Below are 26,287 nucleotides of genomic sequence, written 5' to 3'. Positions count from 1 at the left end.
GTGGCTTCCCAGCTTTCACGCAGCATTAGTTGACTAGACATGGAAGGCTGAGGCTTTTATGGGTGTGTTTGTACGTGCATGAGTGCACGTGTGTGCATGTATGTGCACGCACCCTGACCTGGCCGTGTCAGAGGTGCCCAGGACGGAGCAGCATGTCCTGGTGGAGAACAGCCGGCTCCATGGGCCCTAGGACGTGGCGAGATGACTGGTTCCTCCTTGTAAAGTGGGGGCTGGTAATGGTTCTCTTCTCATCAGTGCACGCACACGCACACGCACACGCGCACACACATGCACAGGCTGCCTGTGGGGGGCGGGTGGCCCGGCAGGGTTTGGGGCTGGCACGGTGCACGCGGGGGGCCCCTCAGCGCTCTGTCCCTGTGGGAGCTGATGCCGTGGGGCACTTGGCGCCCGAGGGGAGACTCTGGTGCTGGCTGGTCCCGCAGCCGGGAGGTGCCATTGGGCTCCCCTGGGGCGCCTGGGGACATGGATGGCTGGGCTGACTGGCTCTTCAGGGGAGCCCCGGTGGTGCCCCGGCCTTTTGAGGGTGCGGTCAGTGGCAGAGTCCTGCGGCCCCTCCAGGCCGCTTGGCCGACCGTGCCGGCAGAGGCGGCCGAGCGAGAGCTGAGGGCCCTGGCCCGCTCCGTCCACCCTGTGGTGCTTCTGTTTCAGGGATCAACGCCCAAGCCCGGAGGCTACAACGGAGCCGCGCCAAGGGGACCCCAGCCCCGACCTCGGGGGGTGGCCGGAGCCCCCCTCCTCACCTGCTGCGCCGCACCGTCAGCGAGACCAGCCTGAGCTCGGCCACCACCGTGCCGGACGCCGCCCGGGGCCCCGAGGAGCCTGGCCAGGACGCCATGCGCTGCTCGCTCTACGAGTCGCCGCACCTGCTCCTCCTGCAGGGCTACAGCCAGCAACACGTGAGCACACGGCCCTCCTCCCCTCGCCGGGCCCGCCGGGGACCAGCCTTTGGGCCTGTCCTGGACTCTGGAGGAGGTTGGGGGCTCCCCTGCTTCCAGAACCCTCTCCTCGTCCAGACTACAGGGGGAGGCAGCAGGGCCCTGAGAGGGGGGTCTCCCCAGCCGCTGGTTGGTTCCGGCCTGGGTCTCACCTGGTCCCAGGCCCCCTTCCTGCTTGAGGCTCCGGCCACTTCCTGCCGCCCAGGGTGCCTGGGGATCGGCTCACAGGCCAGTGCCTGGGCCTCCTGCACCTCCAGTGTGTGCCGGGCAGCTTTCTCTGAGAGGGCCCACCCCACACCCCGCCCCCTGCCAGCATTTCGTATTGCTTTCGTTGGAGGCAGCTTGGCTTGAAGGGTGTCATCCTGGGAGACCCCATCGGACTCCACGTGGGCCCCAACGCCCCTCCTGCTCCGTCTGCCTGGTACGGTTTGTGATGCTGAGGCGCTCCTGCCAGGCATCTTCCTCCCTCAGCGGGAGCAGCAGAGAAGGGCCACCCGCTCCCCTGGGAGAGCGGCCGGCCTTGGCCGAGTCTGTAAAGCAGCGTCTGGGGCCAGGTCTGCCCTGGAGTGGCCCCAGGGGTCTAGGAGGAGGCCTCCCCCGGGGACACGGTGGGCAGGCTGGGGGCAGGAGCTGGTCAGGAAGGGCTGAGTGGGGTGGCCCCGGGCGGCTCGGGTACAGGGGCCCCGACGGCGTTGCCCACCGAGGTGGTGTCCTGCCCCTGAGCCTGGGGTCCGTGTTTCAGGACAGCCTGGTGTATGTGTTGAACCGGGACCGGCACACCGTGGGCCACAGGACCCCCTCCAGCAAGCCCAGCATCAGCCTCTCGGCCCCTGACATCCTGCCCCTGCACTGCACCATCCGCAGGCGCCAACCTGCGGGCCGGGAGCCAGCCGGGGCACGGCTGGTCCTGGAGCCCATCCCCGGGGCGCCCGTCTCCGTCAACTTCTCGGAAGTGGGGGGCCGCACGGTAGCGCTGCACCACGGGGACCTGCTCTCCCTGGGCCTGTACTACCTGCTGCTGTTCAAGGACCCAGTGCAGGCCCAGCCCCTGCCCACCCAGGCCCTCGCCCGCCTCCGGGTCGTGCCGCAGAGCTGCAGGCTGTGCGGGGCCGTGCTCCAGGCCCAGGGCACCTCCAGCTCCGCGCGGGCGGCCCCGCCTCGGCCCCGGCAGCTGCACTTGGAGTTTGAGCCCGACGTGGAGGACGCGCTGCTGCAGCGGATCATGACGCTGGTGGAGCCCGGCGGCGACGACCACAAGCTGACCCCCGCCTTCCTCCTCTGCCTCTGCATCCAGCACTCGGCCACCCGCCTCGAGCCGGGCTCCTTCGGGCAGCTCCTGCTCAAGATAGCCAGGATGATCCGAGAGACCGTCTGGGTCCGTGCCGGGGCTGGGCGGTTGGCTGTTCCCTGGGGGGCGGGGGGGCGCTGGGGCCGCCTTGGTAACCCCCCACCCCTACGGGGCCGGCCCTCCCCCCCCTGTCCGTACCTGCCCCCCTGCCAGGCCAGCAGAGGCGGGACCATTGAGCGGTGTTCCTGCACCCGGCGGGGCTGGCCGTGGCCTCATGAGCTCTGGTCCTGTGTCCGTCCCCATGGCCCCAGGTGGCCTGGGTGCCCATGCTCTCTACGGCCAACACCCCGCTGCAGCGCCCTTCTTGGCTGGTGGCGGGGGGCGGGGGTGCACAGGGCCAGTCGACATTGTGTTGAACTTGCCCTGGGGCGGCCTCTAGGCTGCGGCACCAGGCACTCTGGGCAGAATTCCTTGCCGTGGGGCTGACCTGTGCGCTGTGGGAGGTTGGGCAGCGTCCCTGGCCTCCCCCCCTCCCCTCCCCCTCACGGAAGCGGCTCTGGGCACTGCCAATGTCCCCTGGGGGCCAGAGCGCCAAGCGGACTGCTGCTAGGGCACACAGTCTGGCCAGCAGGGGACGCAGAGGATGGCTGGTAGTTACGTGCAGCCCTTCAGAGAGACCCCTTAGTCTTGGCCACCCTTGCCGTGAGGCAGAGGTGGGAGAGGGAAGCCACTTGGCTGTGTAGACACTGGATAGGTTCCTCAGGTGAAGAGCCACATTTAAAAAGTTTGAAACTTTTGGAGTTCCCGTCGTGGCGCAGTGGTTGACGAATCCGACTGGGAACCATGAGGTTGCGGGTTCGGTCCCTGCCCTTGCTCAGTGGGTTAACGATCCGGCGTTGCCGTGAGCTGTGGTGTAGGTCGCAGACGCGGCTCGGATCCCGCGTTGCTGTGGCTCTGGCGTAGGCCGGAGACTACAGCTCCGATTCGACCCCTAGCCTGGGAACCTCCATATGCCGTGGGAGCGGCCCAAGAAATAGCAAAAAGACAAAAAAAAAAAAGCTTGAAACTTTTTAAAAGCCACCATGAGCTGCCACAACCAAAGATCTGTGCAAGTGAACCAACTGCGTCGTGGGCATTTGAGCCACATCCCCCAGGGTCCTGCAGGGGACTCGAGGTGTGGGGCCACTTCCCCTCCATGCAGTTGTGTGCGGGGCAGCTGTGGTCCCTGCAGTGTGGACGCCTGGCTGCGTCAGTGTGGCCAGTGACTGGGGGGCCTGATACTTGGAGGCTCTGAATTTCCACAGGACTCGCTGACCTTTCCTGGGTCAGCTCTGTGCCGGGCACTTCCTGGTAGCCAGATGCTGTTTGATTTAATCCTCACACGGCCTTGACGACGAAGGCGCCATCACCCACGTCAGAGCTGAGAGCACGGGGGCAAGGAAGGTGTGGGTGGCCCCCCCGAGCCGAGTGCCCCTGGCTTCACGCAGAGGTGTGGAAACTGAGGCTCGTGGAGGTGCACCCCTCACCCCGCCTCCGGCCAGCCTGTCCCTCCGTGGTGGTGACAAGCCTCAGTGCTGGTCCGTCTAGCCCCCCCCCCCCACCTGGTTCGGTTGTTCGTTTCTCTCTTGTGCCCCAGCAGCCTCCTCGCCACCCCCTGCGCTCACGTTCCCGTCAACTCCAGGCCGACACGTGCGTCCTAGAACCCGTGCTCAGCCAGATAACTTAGCACGAAAGCAAAAACGCTTTCTTGGTTAAGACGGACAGAAAATGTTGATGAGGCCTGAGCCCCTGCTGGGACGTTTACGTGTATTTGTAGATACTCCAGCCCACGGGCATCTGCTCCTTGTTACTGTGGCCAAGTTTTAAAAGTGCACGTATGCGGCTTCATCATGAGAGTGTTACCAGACTCTTCGTTCTGGTGTTTGTGAAACGTTTGGCCTGTCGACGTCTCCCGACGTGGCCGGCGGCGGGGCAGAGAGACGGCTGCGAGGCTCCGCCCTTGGAGGAAATGCGCGGGCCGCGTGCAGTCGTGGATGCTGGGCCCATCACGGAATGGTCTTCCCAGCGTGGCCAGGAGCATTCGTGCAGACAGGATGCGGGGGCAGGAGTGCCATGTTTCATGGGGACGCGCAGCCTGTGTCAGTGGCATGTTCAGCACGTCTGTCCTGTTTTTCTCACGCTTGCTTTTTTTCCTTCATGATTGTAGGAGAAAACCAAAGAGCTGGCAGAGAAGCAGGCGCACCTGTAAGTATGGCCCATCCTTGCCCCACGCCCCAGGGATCTGGTTCCCTGAGGAACTAAGACCCAGGGCCCCCAACTCTGGGGTCAGCTCTGTGCTTCTGTCAAACCTCTTTTTGTCCCGGGGTGGCTGTTTCCACTATTTTTTTTTTTTTTTGCTTTTTCAGGCCTCGTCACAGCATATGGAAGTTCCCAGGCTAGGGGTCCAATCGGAGCTGCAGCTGCCAGCCGACGCCACAGCTACAGCAACGCGGGATCCTTAACCCCCTGAGCGAGGCCAGGGATCGAACCTGCGTCCTCATGGATACTGGTTGGGTTTGTTAGTGCTGAGCCGTGACGGGAACTCCTGTTTCCACTGCTTCGGTCACGCCCCGGGAAGTTTCTCCGGGAGCTCCCTGGGCCTGGTCCCCTGCAATCACTGTGTCATCGCTGTGTTCACTGCTGCTCGGGGGAGCAGGCAGCTCCCAGTGTTGAGAAGGTTCCCTCGACGCCTGTTTTCAGCGGGAGCACTGCTCCCCTCACACACTCAGATGGGCCCCGAGTAAACGGTTCGGCGTTGACAGCACAGATGTGCGTCCCGTGACCCGCGGGCCCGCGCCTGAGAGGGCGCCGTGGAGAACCACCTGCCGGGAAGGTGACGGCAGCGCCCGTGTTGGTGCCGTGGGCCCTTAGCTGCTGCCTGGCGCCTCCTTGCGCCAGGAGCCTAAAAGCGCCTCCGCGATGTCCAGCAGAGCAGCACCCAGGCAGGCGCCCACATGGTGGCCAGAGCCTGCCGGCCCGTGTAAGGAACTCGCACCCGTGGCAACAGCCCGGGAAGGGGCCGCGGTGGTCACTGCCCGTTGTGGGCGAAGGGCACACCAGGATCCATAGCGGTTTCCTTGGATCCTGGGGTCCTGTTCGTGTGAAGACAGTCCTTCTCTGAGGCACGCGCTGGCCGTGGTGGCTGCGTCCCGCCCGGTCCCACGAGGGGAGGGGGCGTCATCGCCCTCCTCCTTGGAAGGTGGAGACGGGCCTGCGTCCCAGCGGCTCCTCCCCTGCGCTGGGAGCTGGTGTCTGGAGCCAGAGGCACTGCGCCTGATGTGCGGAGGTCCAGGGCCGCCTGGTGGGTTGCCGGCTGCTGGTCACAGACCCGAGGGCAGCTCGGGGAGGAGGCCTGGGGCCCTAGGTTCCCCTTGGGAGGGCAGGTCCGAGTCAGGCCACTGGCCCTGGCCTCTGAGGTGGGGCCGCCTTGCCCTCCAGCTTGGCCCCAAGATGAGACACCCGGTCCCGGGGAGGCCAGTCTAGGGGTGGCGGGTTCTCAGAGTGCCCAGCCTCCACCTCCGGGGCCCATCCTCCCCGCCGAGCGCCCGTCGGCTGCGGCCTTGGCCCTTGAATGCCGGGAGGAACCAGGCCGTCCCTGTGCAGTGTCTGCTCATTCTGTGTCTTCCAGAACGAATGCCTGAAAACAGCCCCGTGTCCGTCCTGAGTGAATGCTTTTTTTAGTTTTTTTCTTTTTTATTGTTTTGTCTTTTTGCTATTTCTTTGGGCCACTCCCGAGGCATATGGAGGTTCCCAGGCTAGGGGTCGAATCGGAGCTGTAGCTGCCAAGCCTACACCACAGCCACAGCAACAGGGGATCCGAGCCGCGTCTGTGACCTACACCACAGCTCAAGGCAACGCCGGATCGTTAACCCACTGAGCAAGGGCAGGGACCGAACCCGCAACCTCATGGTTCCTAGTCGGATTCATTAACCACTGAGCCACGACGGGAACTCCCAAGTTGTTGTTTTTGTTTTTTTTTTTTAAACATGAATCACTTCCAAAATACAGAAGCTTATGGAATATATCAATCACCCTTGAACCCACACCTGGACTTCATGTTGTTAGTTTGCCCCGCTTCCTTCAGATCTTGTGTCGTGCGCTGCTTTTAACATTACGAGTGACTTAAGTTTTCCTGGAAGTAGTGTTTTCTGCCTCTGTGATCCTGGCACGTTTCCCCTGGAATCTGCGCATGTGGGTTCTGCCGGGAGGAGGTTGACGGCGCAGGGACTGGGATCCTGGGGCCAGACCTCTCATGACTGTGGGATTGGAAGCGGGGTCAGGTGCGGTTCGTCGGTATGTTCCTTGGGATTTTCCCGTCTGAAGAAGTAAATTCACGGGTGAGGTTGGCCTCTGAAGTTCCTTCCTAAAAACCGTGCGTGTCTGATTTTCTCGACGAGGTTCGCAGAGACCCCTGAGCAGCCTCTTGGTGTGCCGGCCTCTGCACCTGCTGGCCTGCAGGGATGTCTCGGCCGTGGAGGTCTGCTGGCAGCGCCCAGGTTTGCAGTTTCCGTTTCTTCAGTGGTTAGGGCCGGTTCAGTTTTCTGGTGGTTCTGAGGTTGATTTGGGTAGCTTTTGCTTTCCTAGGAAAGGAGTTGTTTCCTGTGTTCCCAAGGCTGCTGGAATGAAGTTGTTGGCTGCAGTCGCCGTGACGTTTTTCACCTCTGACGGAGCGGCGCCACCTTCGTCTTTGCTGCCTCCCTCCCTCGATCCGTCTTCCCAAGCATTTGCCTGACATTATCCACTTAAAATAAGAACCGGTTTTGCTGTTAACTGTTTGTCCAGTTTCTATTCCCTGACATCTTTATTATTTCCTTACTCTTGCACAATTTCTTCTTTTCTTTCTTTTCTTTGGGGGGTGTGTGTGTGTTTACGACCGCACCCGTGCCACATGGAGCTTCCCAGGCTAGGGGTGGAATCGAAGCTGCAGCCACCAGCTTACACCACAGCCACAGCAACTCAGGATCAGAGCCGCATCTGTGACCTGCGCCACAGCTCGCGGCAACGCTGGATCCTTAACCCACTGAGTGAGGCCAGGGATCGAACCTGCCTCCTCATGTTCTAGTTGGATTCGGTTCTACTGAGCCGTAATGGAAACTCCCCATAATTTCTATTTTAATTTCTTCTTTGATTTATGAATTGTTTTGAAAGTTTTCAAACTTTTTTATTACCAGTAATGTGTTTAATTTTGTTTTCAGGAGTTCCCATTGTGGCTCAGCAGTGACAAACCCAACTAGTATCCATGAGGATGTGGATTCGATTCTGGCCTTGCTCGGTGGGTTAAGGATCAGGTGTTGCCATGAGCTGTGGTGTAGGTCACAGATGCAGCTCGGATCCTGTGTGGCGGTGGTGTGGGCCGGCAGCTGTAGCTTCAATCTGACCCCGAGCCTGGAAACTTCCATATGCCGTAGGTGCAGCCCTAAAAAAAAAAAAAAAAAAAAAATTATATCATAACATCTTTGGTTTGATTTGGTTTATTTTTATTTTACTGTCGTAAGAACACTTAACACAAAAACTACCCACTTAAGCTTTTTTTTTTTTTTCTTTTTTTCTTTTTAGGGCACACCAGCAGCATAGAGACGTTCCCAGGCTAGGGGCTGAATCAGAGCTATAGCTGTCGGCCTGCGCCACAGCCACAGCAACAGGAATCCGAGCCACATCTGTGACCTACATCCCAGCTCACAGCAATGCCAGTTCCTTAACCCACCGAGTGAGGTCAGGGATCAAACCCATGTCCCCATGGATACTAGTCGGGCTCATTACTGTTGGGCCACGGCAGGAACTCCCCCAACTTAAGTGTGGACCGTACAGTATCATTCATTGTAGGCCCAATTTTTTTTAACGTATTGAAATGTAACTGACTCAGTGATTCCTGCTCTACAGCGCAGTGATTCGGTTATGTATGTATATGTCTCTTTTTATATTCTTTCCCGTTCTGGTTTATCCCAGGATCCTGAGGAGAGTTCCCTGTGCCGCAGTAGGGTCTCATCGTTTATCCATCCTGTGTAGTAGTTGGCCTCTGCTGATCCCAAACTCTCCATCCTTCCCTCCCCTGCTCCCCTCACCTTGGCAACCACAAGGCTGTTTTCTGTGTCGGAGTCTGTTTCTGTTTTGTAGATACATTGATTTGTGTTGTATTTGGGATTCTACATATAAGGGATATCATATGGCATTTGTCTTTCTCTTTCTAACTTACTTCACTTAGTGTGAGAATCTCTAGGTCCATCCATGTTGCTGCAAATGGCATTATTTCATTCTTTTTTATGGCTGAGTAGTATTCCATTGTGTATATATGTACCACACCTCCTCCTTCCATCCATCTGTTGACGGGACAGGTGGGTTGCTTCCATGTCTTGGCTATTGTAAATGGTGCTGCCGTGAACACTGGGGTGCATTATCTTTTTCAATTATAGTTTTATCTGGATACATGCCCAGGAGTGGTATTGGTGGATCATATGGAAGTTTAATTTTTAGTTTTTTCGAGGCCCCTCCGTACCATTCTCCGTGGTGGCTGCTCTAACTTACATTCCCACCAGCAGTGCAGGAGGGGTCCCTCTTCTCCACACCCCCTCCAGCATTTGCTGTTTGCAGCCTTTGTCATGATGGCCATTCTGAGGGGTGTGAGGGGGTACCTCACTGTAGTTTTGATGTGCTTGTCTCTAGTAATGAGTGATGCTGAGCATCTTTTCATGTGGCTTTTTTCTTTTTGGCCTTCGGTATGTCTTCTTTGGAGAAATGTCTCTTTAGATCTGCCCTTTTTTCGGTGGGGTGGTGGTGGTTGTTATTGAGTTGTATCAGCTGTTTGTGTATTTTGGAAATGAAGCCCTCATCGGCTGCATCATTTGCACGTGCTGTCTTTTCGTTCTGTTTATGGTTTCCTTTGCCGTGCAGGCACCGTGTTGTCCAGCGGTCTCTGGAACTTACTCATCCTGCAGAGTGAAACCTGATGCTCCTCGATGACGCTTTGGGTGTCCTGCCCCCTGCCCCCGGCCCTGGGAACCCCCATTCTTCTCTCTGATTCTGAGAGAGCGACTCCTTTGGATGTCTCATGAGAATGGAGTCGCGCAGCCTGCGTCTTTCTGTGGTTGGTTTAGTTCCCTGAGCGTGACGTCTTTAGGGCTCGTGTGGGGTGGCGGTGGTGCGTGTTGCGGGCTTTCCTTCCTTTGTTTCAAATGTGGAGTAATTTTCCCCGGTATCATAAACGAGCCTCGCTTTACCCGTTCATCCGTTCGCCCCCTCGTCCAGTCATCCGTGGACCTTCAGTCTGACGCCACGTCTTGGACGCTGTGGCTAGCGCTGCAGGCGGCGTTGGGGTGCTAGGATTTCTGGGAGAGCCTGATTTCGATTCTTTTGGATGCATACGCAGACGTGGAATGGCTGGACTGTGAGGTGGGTCTCCGTGATGTTTTGAGGCCCCTCCGTACCGTTTCCCAGAGTGGCTGCCCCGCTCTGCCTTCCCAGCCCTCCTTGGCGACACGTGTTACCTCTAGTCTTTGTGACGGAGCCGTCGTGACAGGTGTCGGGGTAGCTGTCGTGGTTTGACTTGCGTCTCCCTGGTGAGGAGGGGTGTGGACGCCTCTTCACGCACCTGCCGGCACCTGGGTGTCCACGTAGGAGGCCTGTCTGTCCAAGTCTCTAGTGCATTTCAGTCCGGGTACGTGGGGTGTCCGGGTGTGCAGTTGGAGGAGGTCCTTAGCCGGCACCTGGTTTGCAGGCATCCTCTCCTGTCCGGGGGTGGCCTTTGCGCTCTGTTAATGCTTCCTTGGCTGCGCAGAGCTTTCCCTCTGCTCTCATCCGACTTGCCTGTTCCTGCTTTTGTTGCCTGGGCCTCTGGTGTCATGTCCATGAAATGACTCTCCCCACCCGGTGCTCGCCTGAACGGGTGGGCCTGGCCCTGCTGCACGGGCCGAGCTGGCGGGTGGCCGTGCCTGCAGCGCGGACCCCGCCGGATCCGACGCGGAAGCTCTAGGGGGCAGTGGCTGGCAGATGGCTTCTCTGTGGAGGCCTCTCTGTGCCTTTGAGTTCTGGGTGGAAGTGAGGAGGCAAGACGTGTTGACAACAAAGTGGAATTGGGCTCTGGTGAGCAGGTTCATCCTGTTTTCGTGACCTGAAACCGCCTGCAGGCATGTGTGTCTCATCCGAACCAGCGAGGAGATTGGACAGAGATGAAGGGCTCTCAGCTCCGCCAGGTGCGCAGTGGGGACAGGGAGCCGCCTCTGAAGCCAGTCCCTCCCTAGAGAGGGCAGAGGGAGGCCACGTTGTTTGTGGACAAAGCGAATTTACGTCAGGGAACACGGGCTGCAGGCCCGAGAGGAACGTGGGAAGGGGAGCCCCAGGCCCCCGAGGCCCTGCCGGCTGTCCCAGCGTGTCCTCCCGGGCCCACTTCTGAGCCCCGGCCCCTAGCTCTGCCCATGGCCCCAATCCCAGGACCCCCAGGCACGATGGTCACTCCAACAGCCCACGTCGCTGAGCTGCTCTGGGCACCGGCACACCCTCCAGGCAGGACGAGGAGCCCGGGGACAGCACTGGCCTTGCATGATGCCCGCAGCCACCCAGGTCCCCCCATCAGAGTTGCTGCCTGGGGTCTCCCCCAGACAGACCCGAGCTACATCTGGGCTTTTGATTTACTCCTCAGTGGATCTCGGCTCCTCAGAAAGTGCAGCCTGATGCCAGGTTTGCTGCTGGGAGGAGGGGTCGTGCAGGAGAGATGTGGGGTTGGCGTTTAAGCTGAGGGGTGACCCGGGCTCAGCACAGACTCAGCCCCCTTGGGAGGTCGGGGGCGGGGGGGGGGGCAGTGTGGAAGGTTCTGGATGCTGGGGGCTGATGTGTGGAGACCTAAGAGGAAGAGTTGGGCAACGCTGAGCTCTGACCTGGGGGACGGCAGAAGCCACCTGACTGCAGATGCTGCCTTTGAGGGAGCCAGGTGGCTCTGACATCGCCAAGGTCCCCTGGCAGCCGTCCCCCAGCGCGGTAATGGGGTTCGGGAGTCGGGGAGGGCCTGGCTCCATGCCGGGCGCCTGGAAGCACTTCTGCCAGGATCATAGCGTGGCCCCTCCACCCCCATCGCCCGACCCCAGCCCCCGATGGTCTGGGGCCCGCTCGGTGACCTGCGGCCCTGGTGGGTTTATGTCTGAATCGCCACCTCCCGCTTCAGAGCTCACCCCCCCACCCCGTCCCCCTGCGCTGAGGTGGCGCGTGGCTGCTCCCGCCTCCCCTCCCCGCACAGCGGCGCCTGGGCCCGTCTCCTCCGTCCTTATGCGTTGGCACGGGCACATTCTCTCTGCACTCAGAGGCCGCGGGCAGCTCCCAAGGCTGGTGGAAGCGGCCCCAGCGAGTCTGTACCCTGATCCTGAAAGGGACGTCGGGAGGAGCGCGTGTCACCCGAGGCCTGTGCCGGCCCGGCCCCCGGCCACGCTTGCAGCCCCCGCGCCTCTCGCAGGGTCGGTCTGAAGGTCTAGCTCCCCGCCCGACGTTGGGAGCGTCCGCTGACCTCATGCACAGAGAGCAGGGGTGACGGTCCGCGCACGACTTCACCTCTCTGTCCTGGCAGCCAGGAGCCCCTGTCCTCGGCCAGCGTCACCATGGCGGGCCTGGCCCCGGACCTGCAGCACCTTCTCTTCTGGATGTCCAACTCGGTGGAGCTGCTGTACTTCATCCAGCAGAGGTGCCCTCTCTACATGCAGAGCCTGGAGGAGGAGCTGGACGTCACAGGTACGGCCGGCCGCTGTGCCGGCTGGGGTGGCCCCAGGCCATCTGGGTGGAGTGGGCCGCGGGAATAGGGGGTGGTCGTCGGGGCTTCCGCTGAGAGGGCGGTGACGTGGCGGGTGGGCCGACCCAGTGCCGCTCGTCCGTGGCATGGCGGCACCGCCGGTGCCTGGCATGTCACGAAGCCCTCCCATGATGCGCCCGGGTGGGGCGCTGGCGGTGCAGGCCGCTCCTTGCACCCCGCCAGCAAGGGCAGTGGGTGTGCCTTGGCCACCGTCTCCTCCAAGACGCAGCAGCTTCAGAAAGGAGGCGAGGTGCCAGTGTGTCAGGAGTGTGTTGCGTGTTCGACTTTAGAGGCTAAGACAGGGAGGCCGCGCCTCATGCCGCATAGAGTTTGTGAAATGCAGCTCGAAGTGCGGGAGAGGCTCGGTGAGAGAGTGAGCCTGACCGGGGCAGTCTGGGAGGGCTTCGTGGAGAAGGAGGCGTTGGGCCAGGCCGAGGCCGAGTGGGGTTTCAGCCGGCCGGCCTGGGTCTGATGAGGGCTCTAGGGGCTGCGGTGGGTCCTGGAAGCAGGACCGAGTCCTCTCCCTGCTCCCAGGACCCGCTCCGCTCCGACTGCAGCAGGACTGGGTGTGACCGCCGTTTCCCCAGGGGCTCATTTCACCCCACAGCCTCGCCATTTGGCAAGAGTGAGCCGCCCGCTCCGTCCCTCCCGTTCCGGCCTTATGAGCGGAGGGGCTCCCCCTCTGGGGCCCAGCTGCCGGAGGCCTGGCTCTGAGCCGCGGGCGGGGAAGCTGGGCCGCAGGACGGGGCGTCTTCCCTGCGTCTCCCAGAAGGTGGCCGTGGGCTCGAGGTCAGCCTGAGGCCCTGGGCCCTGCTGGTTGGCACTGGGCCCTGCTGGACCCCCGATGCCAATGGCTAGATTTCCCGAGGGGGGTTCTGCATGAGGCAGGCTGTCCCCTCTGCACTGTCACTGCCGGGAGCTGGCTGTGGAGACCAGTTGGGGGGCCAGGAGTCTGGCCAAGCTCGAGCCCACGGCCAGTGGGGCCGGGGCCGGGGGACCCAGGGGCCTGCCTGCTCTTTTTCCGAGCTCACTCCTGGTTTCTGAGTCTGTTTAACCCCTACTGCCCAGTGAAGGGGGCAGTGGGGACTTTCTTGGGGTCCCAGGGCCCTGGAGTCTGGGTCCCCGTGGATCTGTGGCAGGAGGTAGTGGCTCTTCCGTGTCCCAGGGGTCGTCCATTCCCAGCCCGCTGGCCTGTCCTCTGTCCCTGTTCCCCGTGGGTGGACATTGTGAACGCCACCCGGCTGGACTCCCAGGGTAGGGCAGCAGCTCTCTGGCCACCAGGCCCGGGCGGGAGGCAGAGCGTCAGCGGCCTTCTCCACACCTGCCGAGGCTCTGTCTCCGGGACCCCGCACTCTGTCCCGCAGCCTGGGCCCGCCCTGCACTGGGCCCTGCTCGCGTCCGGCGCCTGCAGAACCTCCCTCCCTCCCCTGTCAGGCCTCTCGCCACCTCCCCCTCCCCTGTCTGCACCCCGCTGGGCTCCTGGGGTCGGGGGACCTGCAGCCGCCCAGCAGGTTCCGAGAGGAGGGACGCCAGCTGCTGGTGGGGAGACCAGTGATTCTGGCCCCAGCAGGAGCTGTCCCCCCGCCCCTGACGCTGGGCACAGGGGTCACGGGCGAGTCCCCTGCTGCCTGTCCTGTCTGGACGTGCTCCACACGCTGTGGGCAGGGCTGCCGTCGTGGGTTAGTGCTTGCTTCTCAGGGCCCCCAGTCCCTTGACCTTCTGGGAAAAGCTGCCTGGGGCTCTTCTCCCTTAGCTGCGGCCTGTGCTCTCGGGGGGAGTTGTTCTGGCCCAAGGCCTGGAGGTGGGTGGCCCAGCCGGTGCCAGGAGCCTGAGCCTGTGCGAGGCCCGGTCCCGCCCCTGCCCACCCGGGACCACACGGGCTGGAGGGGCCCTGCAGGGCCGGAGCGTCTCAGAAACTGTCCTGGGGGAACAGCAGCAGGCGGAGGGCGGGGGAGGTTCGAGTCGGCTGGGCCTGACCTCCAGCAGGAAGTATCTGTGGGAAGAATTCTAAAAACAGATGGCATGTCCTGAAAGCTGGAAAAATAGCTTTTTCTTCCCCACACGACCTTTTCTGTCCAAAGCTTGTATCCAGGAGGCCCATTCGCGCAGGCAGATAAAAGATCCGCTGGAGGAGGGGGAATGTTTATCTTATTCACTCAAAATTCTCCGAGTTCTTGTTCTGGCTTGGTGGGTTAGAATCCAGCTAGTATCCATGAGGACGCGGGTTCGATCCCTGGTCTCACTCAGTGGGTTAAGGATCCAGCGTTGGCCGTGAATGGTAGTGTAGGTCGCAGACGCGGCTCAGATCTGGCATTGCTGTGGCTGTGGTGTAGACCGGTGGCTCTAAGTCCGATTTGACCCCTAGCCTGGGAACCTCCATGTGCCGCGGGTGCGGCCCTGAAAACAGCAACAGCACCGAATTCTCCTGTAGGACTTGGAGGCTCTCCTGTAGGACTGAGCGCCTGCAGGCGTGGGGGGTAGTCCTCAGGTGCCCAGAGGGGCCGCCTCAGTCCAGGGCCTCGAAGGGAGGGTGGTCCAGGTCCCCTGTCAGGCTCGTGGGGATGTCAGCCTGGTTGGAAACCCCGTCAGGGCCTGTGCCACAGCTGCAAGGGTCTCTGGGGTTTTAAATGACATCTGACAGATGTGTGGCCTCTGCTGAGAGCCCCCCACCCCTGGCCGCCTCCCCCTCCCTGCCATCCTTCCACACGGCGGGGGCAGCGGGCCGTGGGGGAGGTCTGCCTTCTTGGATGTGCCGGCCTGCAGGCCAGCCTCCCACTCCACGCCCAGGCGCTGCTGTGAAAGGGTTTGGTTTCTTGGCCCACGTTCCCACTGGCTTTGGTTGGTTGTGGCATGTGCTTGGTCTGCACATGGTCCAGTCAGCAGTGGGGCCAGCCTCACGTGCTTCTCTAGGTCTGGAACCTTCTGGAAGGTAGTGTTGCACCTGGAAAGGGAGGGGCCAGCCCTGTGCCGGCTCCTTCAGGCCTGGGCCCCTCAGGTTGCCACTTGGCTCCCCCCCAGCCCCTGCAGCCAGGATCCCAAATGAGACCCTGCCGGGGAGGCCCTGCAGGGCTCTGGCTTCCTGGTTGGGCGTGTTCTCAGGGAGGAAGCCCCGAACCTTTGCTGGAAGGTCCCGACACCCGCAGGGGCTCCCTGGAAGAGGCACGCACCTTTGCCCGGCGGCAGGGTAGCCCTGGTCCCTGGGCTCCCGGGAGGCCAGCTTGGTGCTCAGGGTGATGCTCGGCCTCCGTCCCCCAGAAAAGAGCTTCCCAGACGGGGCGGCGCTGTGCAGCACAGGCGGCGAAAGCCCTGCCCAGGCCCAGGCCTGTCTGCTCTGCACACACAAGGCCCGAGTCGCTGGCCTTCCGTCCTTGTGGAGAGAAACGAGCTGAAAGAGGGAAGGACAGAGGCAGGTGACCCTCTGGTCCCGCGGGTCCCTTAGTGCCGGGGACTCCCGGCCCCGGGCACCTCAGGCCTCCTGCCTCCCGGAAGGCCCCTTGGGACAGCCCCACCCTGGTGGGGGCCTCTGGCCTCTCGGCTTTGTGGGAGCCCCTCCCAGGGGAGGCATCACCTGGCGTCCGCTCACACCTGCCACCTGGCTGCTGCCCAGCCTGCGGTCTCAAGTGCCAGCTCAGAGCCAGCCCCACTCCCAGAGGGGATGAGTCTGGGGTCTCCCCTCTTGCCTGCAGCCTCTCCAGGGGTGCTGGGGGGCGAACAGGGGCCATGGGCCATCTGGGTGTCTTCTCCTGGAAAAATGCCATGATCCCACTGAGTGACAGTCTCCTTGAGACCTTTGGCCAGGCATCCTATGACCTTTGTCCCAAGTGAGAAGTGACCTACAGGAAGCTGGGTCAGGATATGCCACCGCTGGGGCAGTTGGGTTTTTGTTGTGGTTGCACCCACAGCATGTAGAAGACGTTCCCAGACCAGGGCTCGAACCCATGCCCCAGCAGATCCTCACCCACCAGGCCACCAGGGAGCTCCCGGGGCACTTGGTTCTGACAGCCGTCATATCCGGAGTCTACTAGTTAACGAGCCTCTGATGCGCGCATCCACAGGCTTGGAAGCGCAGTGCCTGGGCTCCCGGCTCCCTTGGCCAGGATGTGGGCACCCCTGGGCCCCCGGCGGGGGGCGGGGGGGAGGCAGGTGGGCTTGGGATCGTCCGGTCCTGCCCTGGGGCTTCCGTTTATTACCTTGAGGGAGGCCGTGGGCAGGGGTTTGAAGGCTGCTGCGGTTCCGGAAGGTTCCTGCCCGTGCCGCTCGTGGCGCGGGCGCTGCGTCTCCCGCAGGCTCCAAGGAGTCGCTGTTCTCCTGCGCCCTGACGGCCAGCGAGGAGGCCATGGCGCTGCTGGAGGAGGTGGTGCTGTACGCCTTCCAGCAGTGCGTCTACTACGTCTCCAAGGTGTGTGTCCTGGGCACCTGAGCTCCTCGCGGCCCTGCCCGCCCCGGCCCCAGGTTCGAGTCTCCGCACCCCACTCATTGTCACTCTTGTCGTGCGAGCCCTCTGCTCCCCCCGCCCCCACCCGCCTGCCCAAGGCCAGTGAGCGTGAGACGCGGAGGGCAGCCGCTCTGGGGAAATGACTCGGTGACTTGGGAGGCAGGATGGGTGTGCCAGCCGCCCTGGCCCACGGTGCCCCCCCCCCCCACACCCTCCACCCCGCAACGCCGGGCCTCAGGCAGCAGGACCCCGTGTGGGGTCAGGCCTGGAGCGCGAGCCTCGGCTCCCTCCCTCGTCCCCTGGATGTCACGGCTGAGCAGCCTGGGGTCCGCGGGATGGTTCCCCTCCCCGCCCCCCTGTCCTGGAAAACCCTCTGATAAGACAGGAGGAGAGGCCAAGCCCCTCCGGAGCCTCTCTGTGCCTTGGCCAGGGCCCCACGGAGCCCCCACAGCCCCGGCGGCTCTTGCTGGGGGCCCGTCCTCGCTCACCGCCCGCATCCCAACACGCATGGTCGGGCCGAGGCAGGAGCCTGAGGCCTGGGCCCCGCCAACGGCGTTCTCCTCCCGCCCGCAGTCCCTGTACGTCTGCCTCCCGGCCCTGCTGGAGTGCCCCCCTTTCCAGACGGAGCGCCGGGAGAGCTGGTGCTCGGCCCCCCAGCTGCCCGAGGAGCTGCGCCGCGTCGTGTCTGTCTACCAGGCGGCCCTGGAGCTCCTGCGGCGGCTGCAGGTGCACCCCGAGATTGCGGCCCAGGTGCTGGCCTACCTCTTCTTCTTCTCCGGCACGCTGCTCCTCAACCAGCTCCTGGACAAGGGTGAGACCCCGGGCGGGGGGACCACGGTCCTGGGGGCGGCCCCGGATGGCTCCTTGGGACAACTGCCACCTGGAGGGTCCTGCTCCCTGGGCTCCAGGCAGGCACCACATGGGGAGATGGTGGTGCAGGGCGGGGCCCTGTGGGAACAGGAGGCGTCAGTGTCTGCACAGGGGCCCTCGGCCTATCCTGGTTCATGTCATCCCCACACAGCCAAGAACAGGCTCTGAGAGGTGACGTGACCTCTGACCTGGCCTCTCTGCCACCCGCGTCTCCTCCCTTGCCCTGCCCAGGGCTCAGGGCACCTGTTACTTGGAGCCGAGGCAGTGCTGGGCAGTGGGAGCAGGGCCGGCCCCAGCACACGTGTAGAATGTCGCAGCCCCTCCACCTCCCCTCCAAACCCCCCTCCCACCCAGAGAGGGTCCCAAAGCAGGTCGTGGCCTTGGAAACCACCGTAGGGTCTCCCGTTTGTCCAGAGGTCTGGAGTGGGGGGAGGAGGGGGCTAGGGCCCAGCCGGGCCGGGCTCCTTCGGGGGCAGGCGGGCATCAGACCTTCTCTGCAGGGCAGCCCAGTGTCACCTGCCCCCTTCCCATCCCCCAGGCCCCTCTCTGAGTTGCTTCCACTGGCCCAGAGGCGTGCAGGCCTGCGCCCGCCTGCAACAGCTCCTGGAGTGGACGAGGAGCGCTGGCTTCGGGGAGGCTGGAGAGCGCTTCTTCCGGAAGCTGTCCTGCACGCTCGACCTGCTGGCCACTCCCAGTGCCCAGCTCATCCAGGTGGGAGCCCCAAGGTGGGAGCCAGCGGGTACAGTGCGGCTGGGCTCCGGGGCCAGCAGCGTACAGACCAGGAAGGGCTCGGTCCCCGCAGTCCCTCTGCGCGCAGCTCTTCTTACCCACAGGCAGGGTTACGGCCCAGGGATGTCGGCGTCCAGTCCCTGATGGGCCCCTGTGGCCCAGGGGGCCTGTCCAAGCACAGAAGTCCTTAACTCGGGTTTAAAGAAGGAGTTCCTGTTGTGGCCCAGTGGTAACGAACCCGACTAGTATCCATGAGATGCAGGTTCAATCCCTGGCCCTGCTCAGTGGGTTAAGGATCCGGCGTTGCCGTGAGCTGTGGTGTAGGTCAGCAGCTGTAGCTCCAATTCAACCCCTAGCCTGGGAACTTCATATGCTGCAGGTGCAGCTATAGAAAGCGAAAAAAAAAAAAAAATTAAGAAATAAACATAGAAGGAGGTGGACGAGTAGGTCAGAGGTGGCGGGGGGGGGGGAGCGGAAGATCGGCTCTGAGGGGGCAGGAGTGCCGTCACCTCCTGGAGAACACCCCTCAGCTGGAGGCCAGCACAGCAGCGGGACCTCAGTCCTACAACCATAGTGAAACAGATCCTGCCCTGGAGCCACCAGAAGGAAGACAGCCTCGCGCCCCTCAGTTGTAGCCCAGTGTGAGCCCCGGAACTGTCAGGCTGTGCCCTAGTGCTCTTCCCACTGCCAAGGTCGTGGTCACTCGTTCGGCCAGCTCACCCGCCTCCGTCACCTGCTATGTGACGGTTGTCACAGCCAGCGGTGAGTCCAGACCAGCCAGGCCCTTTCCTGCCCGATGGCAACACGGACCCTGCCTCGAGGATGGCAAGGCCGACGCTGCCTGGGAGGTCCAACCGCTGTGGGCGCAGCCAGGGAGCCCTGCACAGTCGCACGAGTCAGGTCCCCACCGGCCAGCAGGGCCGTGCCATTGCCTGGAGCCCAGGGTCGGGCAGAGGCTGCGGTGGGGAAGGCGCGATGCGGCCTCGGCGCTGCCGCGCACGCTCTGCTCTAGGGTCCTGGTGAAGGGCGACCGAGCCGTGCGCTTGGGTTTGTGTGTCTTCCGAGGTGAGGCCGTGGTGCTTCAGTCAAGGGGCACGGGGGAAGGGAGCGCAGCTGCCCGCAGAAGACCGGGGGTGGGTGAGGGGTGGGGTGGGGGTGGGGTCGATTTCTAGAGCGCTTGACACAAAGGCTCTGCGGTTTGGGACCTGGAGTCTCCTCCCAAGAAGGGGCGTCCCAGTGGCTGAGCACCCAGGGCTGCTGGAGCCTGGCGCGGTCACCTGGCCGGCCTGTGCCCTCCAAGCACAGGACATCAGAGGTGGGCTCCACAGCCCCCCAGCCAGGCTGCCCCCAGAGCGGCGGGCGGGGTGGGCGGCACGGACCGGGACAAAGAGGAAAGTAAGGCGGGAGGACACAGGCTGTGCGGGGCCGGCAGGGACCATCTCAAGCTTTGGTTCCATGCCCTCCTCCTTCTTTTTTGGGGAGCCCTCTTGAGCTTGAGGGCCCTGTAAACCCAGGCTCAGGCCCTACTTTACCTCGCTGGAAATAGATTATTCGGCGAGAAGAAACTTTTTTGGAAAACTGTTTACATCCTCAGAAAGCTAAGAGAAGATAGGGCATCTGCATAGTCACGGGATATGCTGCAAGTCAGAAAGCAGAAGGAATTCTTGGAAATGAAAACGACGACAGCAGAGATGAAAAGCTCAGCAGCTGGGCTGGTGGATAAAGCCGGGAAGCACCCAGCAAGCGGAGAGGCGGCGAGACGGAGCAGGAGGCGCTTGCCTTTGCGGGGCACCTTGGGGCGCCCACCGACACCAGCCCTGGAGGAGCACAGACCGGGGCGCAAACTCAAAAATCAAAGCCACCCGCGGGACCACAGGGCTTTCTTGCTGGAGTGTGTTCAGGGGGAGTGCGTTAGGAGGAGGCTGGCTCCCGGGTCCGCCCTTGCCCCGCTGCCCCCGCGCCCCCTGTAGCTTGGGGCGTGGTTTGTGGTGTAGACGAACCATAGCCGCTGGCCGGCGTTCCTTGTTGGCAGTAAAATCAAGTGGGGCGGGGGGTGGAAGGAAGAAGGTGACGAAAGGGCAAGGGTGCCCGGGTCTACGCAGCAGAGGCTGGCAGGGTGGGGCGGGTCGGTGGTGGAGACAAGCCGAGCAGGCTCCCCGCCCTGCGGCCTGAGGGTCTGGATTGAAGATGCAGCCAGCGGAGTGGGCTGGCGGGATTTCAGAGGACCTGACAGCTGCAGAGAAGATGCAGAGCAGGGCCTGGGCCCCCGAGGGTGGCCGTCAGGACGGGTCCCGGCTTCTCCAGAGCAGCTCAGGAGCTGGAGAACCCAGGGGTACCTTCCAGCCCTGAGTCCTGACTGCTGATGGCACTTCCCAGCCGGGCCCCTGAGCCTGCCCAGCGCCGGCCTCCTCTGGAAGCTCCTGGAATCTTGGGGAAGCCAAGAGAGCAGATGAAGGGATTTCTGAAGGGGGTCAGAGAAGCATAACTTACTTCGGGGAGCTTTCTCTGCCCCCGCTCGCAGGCCAGGCTCATGTGGCACCGAACGCCATGGCGTTGCCTTCCTGATCCCTCTTGGAAGAGGTGGCGCAGGCCCCTGTGTCCTTGCCCCTAATCTCCCACCGGTCATTTCTGTTGTTTCTCAGCCCCAAGAGGTGGTGGGATGAGGCCTGGTTCCGTGGACAAGGCTCTTAGCACAGCGCCTGCTGGCCTTTCCCGGGAATGGCAGCCCCTGTCCCCAGCTGTCCCCCTGGCTCCCCACCCACCAGACCTTGACCCCTTGCTGACCTTACCGTCCCGCATGGGTGCCAGGGGCACTGGGCCCCTGCCCCTGCCCCTGGAGCTCCTGGAAGCAGACCCTCCCTGAGCTGGGGCCGTGCGCCTGGACCTTTGACCGGGAGCTCCATCTTGTCACGCAGATGAGCTGGGCGAGCCTACGGGCCGCGTTCCCCGCCTTGAGCCCCGCACAGCTGCACCGGCTGCTGACTCAGTACCAGCTGGCCTCGGCCATGGGCCCCATGAGCGCCTGGGAGCCGACCGCCCAGGACTGCCCGGAAGCCTTCCGGTCAGGTGAGGCCCCTCCTGGGAACTTGGGCATGGACCTGGCCCCTGACCCCCACCTGTGGAGGTGCCTGGCAGGGGGTGGCGGGGGGGCAGGAAGGGCAGGACCCCCAGGGAGGAAGACGGCCCAGGGTGGAGGCTCCCCTCTGTCCCCAAGCTCTGGGCTGAGGTTAGAGGTCCCGCTGCCGCTCCTGGGTCCTCGCCCAGGGCACAGCACCAGGATGAGAGCAGGGTCTCCTCGTGGGGGGCCACTCCGCCGCCCTGGGGAACGTTCCTGAGCACACCTGCCCCGCGTGTCCCTGCACACGCAGGCGTGGAGATGGGCGTCAACGCATATGTACCGGTTGTTATAAATCAGACGGCGTCTCTCTTTGTTAGCGTCACGTGTGTTCTCACAGAGAAAACCGGGAGGCCTCAGGTGGGAAGGTTCAGACAGAAGCAGGGCTCGGAACCTGTTTTCCGTCTTTGTTCCCCTGAGGCTGGGATGCGGCCTCGCTCCCCTGTCACTTACTGGTGTGCGTCTGAGCCCGGCTGCAGGGCCGAGGGTGAGGTGTGGGCACCGGCCTTCCCACCGTCGGGAAGGCCCTGCGTCCTAGCGCAGAGGCCGGCTCCCGTGTGGCCCTGGGAGTCCCGGGCGGAGCAGGCAGAGGAGCAGGGGTGGTGGGGGGGGTGGCAGGGTGGGCTTCATCCCGGGCAGCCGCTGGGCCTTGGAGGGAGGAGAGGTCCCCTGGGCCGGTCACTTCTCCCGGCCCCCTCCCGTGTCCACGGGTTCCAGAGGCGTCAGGCGGGGGGACGCCAGGCAGCCTCTTCCTGCTGCCGTGAGCCACCGGTGGCCACGCCGTGTCCCCGCAGACGAGGTCCTGGAGTCCTACGAGAACCCCCCGCCCATCGTTTTGCCGAGCGAGGGCTTCCAGGTGGACCTGGACGCGGACCGCCTGGACGACAGCATCTACCAGCACCTCCTCTACATCCGCCACTTCCTGTGGAGCCTGCGGAGCAAGCCCAGTGCCAGCGGGGGGCCCGCGCCGCCGGAGTGCCCCCAGGTACCCGGTGGCAGAGGCGGGAGCTCCGCGGGCCTGGGCTTGGTGCTGCTGGGGCCGTGGCCGCAGAGCCGGGGAGGCCGGTCCTTCTCCCGTCACATCACCTCGGGTCGCTGGGCGCTGAGTTGGTTCTTCTTCTGTCCCCAGGGCCCACACCATGCCAGCCCCGAGGGCCACCCCGAGGCTCCCAGGGACCCTGGCCAGGGAGCCCGTGAGGCCAGCCTGGAGCACCCGCTTCCTTCTTCAGGGGCTCCCCGCGCTCAGGGCCCCGCAGGAAGGCCATCAGGCCGTGTGAGCCGCGGGGGCCCCCAGCCCGGGCCCCTGCACGGGGACGCATCGTGCCTGCTCACACCTCCCGCCACCCCACTCGAGCCCACTGTCCCTGAGTGGCCCGAAGCCAGCAGCTCCTGTGGGAAAGCACTTCTGGAAGGGAGCAGGAACGGGCTGGGTGGCACCCGGGGCACGGCTCCTGAAGGTGAGCCCCCGCCAGTCTCATGCCTGCGCCCCAGCTCCAGCCCTGCCAGCGCCTGGCGGGTCCCGCAGGGTCTTTCTCCATGGGGTCCTGGTGGCACGCGTGGGCCTCAATGCCGCCCTTAGCGCAGGACGGGCCCCGGGGGCAGAGGGGGAGGACGTGGCTCAGGCCCGGGCAGGGTAGCGGGGCCACACGGCAGGCTTCTGGGGCTCGGAGAGCTGGTCTGCACCCAGCAGAGGTTGGGCGGTGGAGGCACAGCTGCCCCGGCCCAGCCGCCCGTGGCAGGAGTTGTGCTTCTGCCCACTTTGGGGGGGCTCCCCTGAGGGCAGGGGGTCCTGGGACAGAGCTGGGCCTGAGGCCCCCAAGGGCAGTCGGGGCGGGGGGTGGGGCTCAGCTTTATACCTCGTGGGCAGAGAAGGCGCAGTGCCCGGGGGTAGCAGAGGGCTGAGCTGAAAAGAGCCCCAGCTCTGGAGGGGGCCAGGGCAGGGCCCGCCTGGCCCTGGAGGGACAGACGTGGGGTCACTGCTTAGAGGTGCAGGGAGAGAGGGCGGGGGCTGAGGAGGTCTCTGGAAAGAGGAGGGGAGCCGAGAGCCTGAGCAGAGCCCCCTTCTCAGCCTCTTGGCAGCAGCCCATGTCCTGGGGCAGCACAGGGGACCCCCCCCCTTCACCCCGCGGGGTCCCGGCCTTGCTGTCCCTGTTCTGCCCACTTGCCTGTCTTGTGGGACCTGCGTGAGCACCTGTCCCTCTGGTCCCCTGGAGAAGCAGCCGAGCCCAGATGTCCCCGGACTCCTGGACAGGCCCTGGCCCCTGGGCAGAGGTGAGACTGAGGCTCAGCCGCCCTAACCCTGCTGCGCTTCTCTCGCCCGCCCAGGAGACGGCGCGGCGTCCGCGGACGAGCCCCCTCTGGCCCCCTCCAGCCGCAGCTCCAGCACCGATGACTTCTGCTACCTGTTTGTGGTGGAGCTGGAGCGGGGCCCGTCGGGGCTGGGCATGGGCCTGATCGACGGGTTGGTGAGTGCAACCCCGTGCTGGCTCCCGGCTGCTGTGGTCACCTGGAGCGGGGCGGGGCGGGGCCGGGCCTGTGGCGGTGGGGACCAGGCTGCAGGAGCTCGAGGCGGGGCTTGAGGGAAGGGAGAGGCCTGAGTGCCCTGGGTCAGGCCCGGGCTCTCAGCTGGGGAGGGGCGGAGGTGGCCCTTCCTGGGGACCCCTGTGTGAGAGGGGCCACGGAGCCCTGAGGCTTCTGCTTCTCCCGCAGCACACGCCCCTGGGCGCCCCCGGGCTCTACATCCAGACCCTGCTCCCGGGGAGCCCCGCGGCGTCCGATGGGCGGCTGTCGCTGGGAGACCGCATCCTGGAGGTGAACGGCAGCAGCCTGCTGGGCGTCGGCTACCTGAGGTACCCCTGCCCCCCTACCTCGGCCGGGGGGCCAGGTCCACCCTCCCTACAAGCCTGGCTTCTCCGGACCCCCCGAGCCGGCCCTGCCCTTCACCGCCTCGGAGGGGCCCGCCGTCCAGCCTGCCTCCCTGAGGCCCCTCCCTCGCTCCCCTCACATCCGCCCTGTAAGACACAGTGGCCCTGTTGGGGGGCTCCGGGGTGGGGCAGCTGGGCTCTGGGCTGGGCAGCGAGGGCACAGGCTCCACGATCCTGAAGCTCTGTCACAGCACGGGAGACCTAACTATCCCCTTGGGGTGACGGGTGGGGGTGGGTCCCTTCCGGGGCGCCTCAGGAGGCTCTGCCCGCTGGACCCGTGAGAGACCTTCTGCAGCGCCCCGTCCCCTCCGCTGGTTTCAGAGCCGTGGATCTGATCCGACACGGGGGAAAGAAGATGCGGTTTCTGGTTGCCAAGTCCGACGTGGAGACAGCCAAGAAAATCCGCTTCCGCACACCCCCTCCCTAGGCGGCCTCCACCTGCGGTGCCCAGGTTGTGTCACCCTCTGCCCGCTGCTCCGTGTGGTGCGCGACCTCCAGGGCCCTCGGCCTGTGGATAATGTACATCGTAGTGTGTATTTTATTTATATGACAGCTGGCACCAAGTTGTGATGTTTGTTACAGAGCTTTTGTGTTGGGAGACTTTAATGGAGAAGTATAGATTCAATAAACTCTCTTTCATATTCTTAGAGGGTGGCGGGGCGTTGGAGGCTGGGCGGGCACCATGCTGGCTCCCAGAGAGGCTGCCGAGGGCTCTGTGGAACCAGTCCCCTCCCTGCCAGTGCAGGAGAGACCTTGGGATGACACGGGGATGGTTGGGATGGGGGGATGGCTTTAACTTGTCTGCCCTCCACCCTGCTCGGAAACAAGGAGCAGAGGGTACGTGCCAGGCCGCCCCTGGACCCCCAGGAAAAGGGCTAGAGCCACCTGCCCAGCAGAGCGCTCAGCTGATCCCAACGAGAGGAGTTAGAAACCCCCAGAAGGGTTTTGGTTTTTTTTTTTTTTTTTTTTCCAGTGTCTGCCCTGAAGCCCCCAGAAGGGTTTGGGCTTTTTTTTTTTTTTTTTTTTTTTTTTTTAAATGGCTGCCCTCATGGCATATGGAAGTTCCCCGGCCAGGGTTGGATCTGAGCTGCAGTTGTGACCTACACCACGGCTGTGGCAACACCAGATCTTTAACCCACTACAATGGGCTGGGGATCGAACCTGCAACTCTGCAGCCACCTGAGCTGCTGCGGTGGGATTCTTGACCCACTGCACCGCGGTGGGAACTCCCCCAGAAGGTTACTGAGAGTCTGAACCCACTCTGGGTACCCAGGCCCCTCCCCTGAGACTCGTGCCCTCCTGATTTCTTCTGATCACTAAACCCGAGCCTCGGCCCTGACACCTGGCTGGCTGGTCCTTGGCTTTTAACCACATCTGGCTAGTGTCCACCGGGTCACCATCCCTTTGCCCTGGCAGGAGGCCTGCCTCCTTGGGGTCAAGGTGTCAGTGGGGCTCAGGCACCTGCACGCTGCCTTTGGCAGGTTCAGCATGGCTCCTGGTGTCGTCACTGTGCAGGGAGCCTGTGGCTGGGCTCTGGGCTGGGGGCCTGCTCTTTGACAGGGACAGACTCTGGGGATGAGGGGTCCTGGCCAGTCAGTTGCAGGCACACCCCTTACACGGAAAGGGGTCTGGTGGAGGGGACCCAGCTGCTGCAAGGTGTGTCCTAGGTCGGGCCCAAGCTCGGGCCGCGTGCAGCTCCACACTGCCCCCTGGTGCGCGCAGAAGAGAGTGCAGGTGCCCTGCCTGGGCCCTGGCTGCTGCTGTCAGTGTCTGGCCTCAGGATTCCACCTGCCTTGAAGCTGTTCCCAAAATGCTGAATTAAAGGTACTTTTAAAAAAGTCATTTAAAATGTGATTTGACCGAGATTAAAGTCTTAGAGCTCCAGATTGAAATGTGGGCACAAGTGGAGAAGGCTGGTGGCTGGCTCAAGGCCTGGTCCCTCTGCTCCTCCTCTAGGGGCACCAAAGCCCCCCCCTCCCCCGGCCATGTCCCCTAGAGCCGCTCGGGGACCCCACAGCACGCAGAGGCCCAGGAGGGTTGGGCTCTGGGAGGGGGAGAGAACCCCAGGTCCCCGCATTGCCCAGTGCGTGAGCTTGGAGCACACTGCAGGGACCAACGCATTTCACTCTCGTGACGGTTCTCAGAGGTCAGTGCTGTGATCCCCA

The 26,287-nt window shown here is 63.4% G+C and overlaps 1 protein-coding gene across 1 annotated transcript in view; it reads left to right on the top strand.

Moving 5' to 3' along the window:
- The window catches only part of RADIL (Rap associating with DIL domain), a 73,095-nt gene extending 48,326 nt beyond the window's left edge, over nucleotides 1-24,769 (top strand). The window contains exons 4-16 of the mRNA XM_047779452.1: nucleotides 670-917; nucleotides 1,699-2,331; nucleotides 4,451-4,488; nucleotides 11,831-11,991; nucleotides 16,336-16,448; nucleotides 17,058-17,295; nucleotides 17,893-18,065; nucleotides 20,999-21,149; nucleotides 21,993-22,183; nucleotides 22,328-22,655; nucleotides 23,524-23,663; nucleotides 23,908-24,047; nucleotides 24,444-24,769. Coding sequence (XP_047635408.1) covers nucleotides 670-917; nucleotides 1,699-2,331; nucleotides 4,451-4,488; nucleotides 11,831-11,991; nucleotides 16,336-16,448; nucleotides 17,058-17,295; nucleotides 17,893-18,065; nucleotides 20,999-21,149; nucleotides 21,993-22,183; nucleotides 22,328-22,655; nucleotides 23,524-23,663; nucleotides 23,908-24,047; nucleotides 24,444-24,549 — 2,660 coding nt within the window. The 3' untranslated portion in view covers nucleotides 24,550-24,769. The remainder of the gene's footprint in view (nucleotides 1-669; nucleotides 918-1,698; nucleotides 2,332-4,450; nucleotides 4,489-11,830; nucleotides 11,992-16,335; nucleotides 16,449-17,057; nucleotides 17,296-17,892; nucleotides 18,066-20,998; nucleotides 21,150-21,992; nucleotides 22,184-22,327; nucleotides 22,656-23,523; nucleotides 23,664-23,907; nucleotides 24,048-24,443) is intronic.
- The last annotated feature ends 1,518 nt before the right edge of the window (nucleotides 24,770-26,287 follow it).

This window comes from Phacochoerus africanus, chromosome 5 (genome assembly GCF_016906955.1).
Source record: "Phacochoerus africanus isolate WHEZ1 chromosome 5, ROS_Pafr_v1, whole genome shotgun sequence".
NCBI lineage: Eukaryota > Metazoa > Chordata > Mammalia > Artiodactyla > Suidae > Phacochoerus > Phacochoerus africanus.
Note: the sequence above shows the minus strand (reverse complement) of the source record. Positions and strands in the feature narration are given on the sequence as shown.